Source organism: Muscardinus avellanarius (genome assembly GCF_963383645.1).
Source record: "Muscardinus avellanarius genome assembly, chromosome: 12".
Lineage (NCBI taxonomy): Eukaryota > Metazoa > Chordata > Mammalia > Rodentia > Gliridae > Muscardinus > Muscardinus avellanarius.
Window position 1 is genome coordinate 24,470,308 of NC_137798.1, and position 2,546 is coordinate 24,472,853.

The 2,546-nt window shown below is 50.7% G+C and overlaps 1 protein-coding gene across 1 annotated transcript in view; it reads right to left on the reverse strand.

The window, feature by feature from the left end:
- Window positions 1-1,510: 1,510 nt before the first annotated feature.
- The window catches only part of LOC308270903 (olfactory receptor 4L1-like), a gene marked incomplete at both ends in the record, with an annotated part of 1,358 nt that continues 322 nt past the window's right edge, over window positions 1,511-2,546 (reverse strand). The window contains one exon of the mRNA XM_080707057.1: window positions 1,511-2,546. This exon is cut by the window's right edge and continues 5 nt beyond it. Within this exon, the coding sequence (XP_080563183.1) occupies window positions 1,511-2,546 (1,036 nt within the window).

The following is a 2,546-nucleotide window of genomic DNA, read 5'->3' on the forward strand; positions in this document are numbered from 1 at the left end:
AACACAGACCTCCCAAGCTGGGAAGGGTCTCGGAAGTGGGCACAAGAGAGAGAGGGAGGCCCATGAGATGAGGACCAAAGTGGATTTCCAGCGTGGAGGCAGGCCAGGGCTCAGAGCAGAGACCAGCAGGCTATCAGGTGTGCATTGTGGGTCCCTGTCAACCGAAAGCAAGCCAGATGCAGCCCCTGGCATGTCTCCTACCTTTTCATCGGGGGCCAGGCATCTGTGGTTCTGCATAAAGGGCCTAATATCCATTTGGGGCTTTATGTTTATTATTTTCTTTAATTTCATTTTATTTTAGTTTCTGTTTTGCTGCTGCTGGGATTGAGCCCAGGGTTTGTTCTACCTCCGGACTATAGTGCCAGACCTATTTGATATTTTGTTTGGAACCCTGGACGCATTAAGTAGCTGAAAGCCTCACTAAGTTGCCGAGGCTGGCTAAAAACCTGTGCCATCCTATGTCTCAGCCTCCCCAGCACGGGGATAACAAGCGTATGCCACCCCGCCAGCCTCCACTTGGGGTTGAAGCCTCCGCAGATGTGTATATGTGCACGTTCGGGAGCAGCCGTGTGCCCTCTCACGAGAATGACACAGTCCCTGCGGGGCTTCCCGTCCCTGCTTCCATATAGGGCAGAACAGAGGCCATGTGTGGTGCGATCAGAAGACACGGCAAGACAAAGAGTGCACTGGCATCCCTGTATAACCTGGGTCAGCATTGTGGAATGGGAGGAATCCGTGCAACTCTAGCCCCAGCCTGCTGACTGTGCCGCCTCCCCTAGCAAGTGCCCCATGGAGGCAGCCCCAAGTGCCACTGTGCCTGCGCGGACCGCAGACTGTCAGAGAATCTGGGTTTTTTGAAAGAAGGGAGGCTCGAGAGGGCCTGGGGCTCCACGCCCGAAGTCCCAGTTAAACACAGACCTTCCTAGCTGGGCAGGGTCTCGGAATTGGGCACAGGAGAGGGAGGGAGGCTCATGGGATGAGGACCAAAGGGGATTTCCAGCGTGGAGGCAGGCCAGGGCTCAGAATAGAGACCAGCGGGCTGTCTGTCAGGTGTGCAGCTCAGGTCCCTGTCACCCGTAAGCAAGCCAGATGCGGCCCCTTGCGTGTCCACTTGGGGTTTATGTTTATTATTTTCTTTGATTTCATTTTATTTTAGTTTCTGTCTTGCTGGTGCTGGGGTTGAGCCCAGGGTGTGTTCTACCTTCGGACTATAGTGCCAGACCTATTTGATATTTTGTTTAGAACCCTGGACGCACTAAGTGGCTGAAAGCCTCGCTAAGTAGCCGAGGCTGGCTTCGAACCTGTGTGAACCTATGTGTCAGCCTTCCCAGCACGGGGATTATAAGCATGCACCACCCCGCTGGCTCCACTTGGGGTTTAAGCCTCCGCAGATGTGTATGTGTGAGCGTGCAGGAGGGGCCCCTGCCCTCTCGTGAGAATGACACAGTCCCCACGGCGCTTTCAGTCCCTGCTTCCTTATACAGCAGTACAGAAGTCATGTGTGGTGCTCTCAGAAGACACGGCAAGACAAATAGCGCACTGGCATCCTTGTGTAACTGGGGGCAGATTTGTGGAAAGGGAGGAATCTGTGCAACTGTAGTCCCAGCCTGCTGACTGCGCCGCCTCCCCTAGCAAGTGCCCCATGGAGGCAGCCCGAAGTGCCACTGCGCATGCGCAGACCGCGGACTCCCATAGAAACTGGCTTCTTTAAAAGGAAGCCAGAGGGCTTCCTGCAGAGGGCTGTGGAGCTAACATGTTGGAATAGTAACTTTCTCATGGTCCCTTGCATTTTCTGATTTTTTATGGTGTAAATAATGGGATTCAGTAAGGGTGTGATCACAATGTAAAATTCAGCAAGGGTTTTACTGCTTGCAAATCTACTGAATGGCCAGGCATAGATAAAGACACAGGGTCCAAAGAACTGAGTTACCACAATGACATGGGCAGACAATGTGGACAGAGCTTTGGAGAGTCCTCCAGATGGTCTTTTTTGTACAATGATCAGGATGCTACTGTAGGAGAAAAGTAAAAGAATAAAACAGATGAGAGAGAGCAGCCCACTGTCTGCAATGACAAGTAATTCCAGGGTGTATGTTTCAACACAAGCAAACTTGATCACAAGGGGAAGATCGCAAAATATGCTGTCTATGACACTGTGGCCACAGAGAGGTAAGTTCACAGTTAATAACATCTGACTCATAGTATGTATAAAACCAATTGTCCAAGCAAGTATCACAAACCCATTCAGCAACCTGTGGTTCATGATTGTCCTGTAGTGCAGTGGTTTACAGATGGCTACGTATCTGTCAAAGGCCATGACTATCAAAAGAGTCATCTCAGCACCTCTGAAGAATTGCATAAAGAACATCTGGGTCATGCAGCCCCAGATAGAGATGGTCTTCTGTTCAGCAATCAAGTCTGTGATCATCTTGGGTGTTGTAGAACTGGAGAGACACATGTCCAAAAAGGAGAGGTTTCCAAGAAGGAAGTACATGGGAGAATGAAAGATGGAACTGAATATTACTGTGACCATAATGAGCACATTT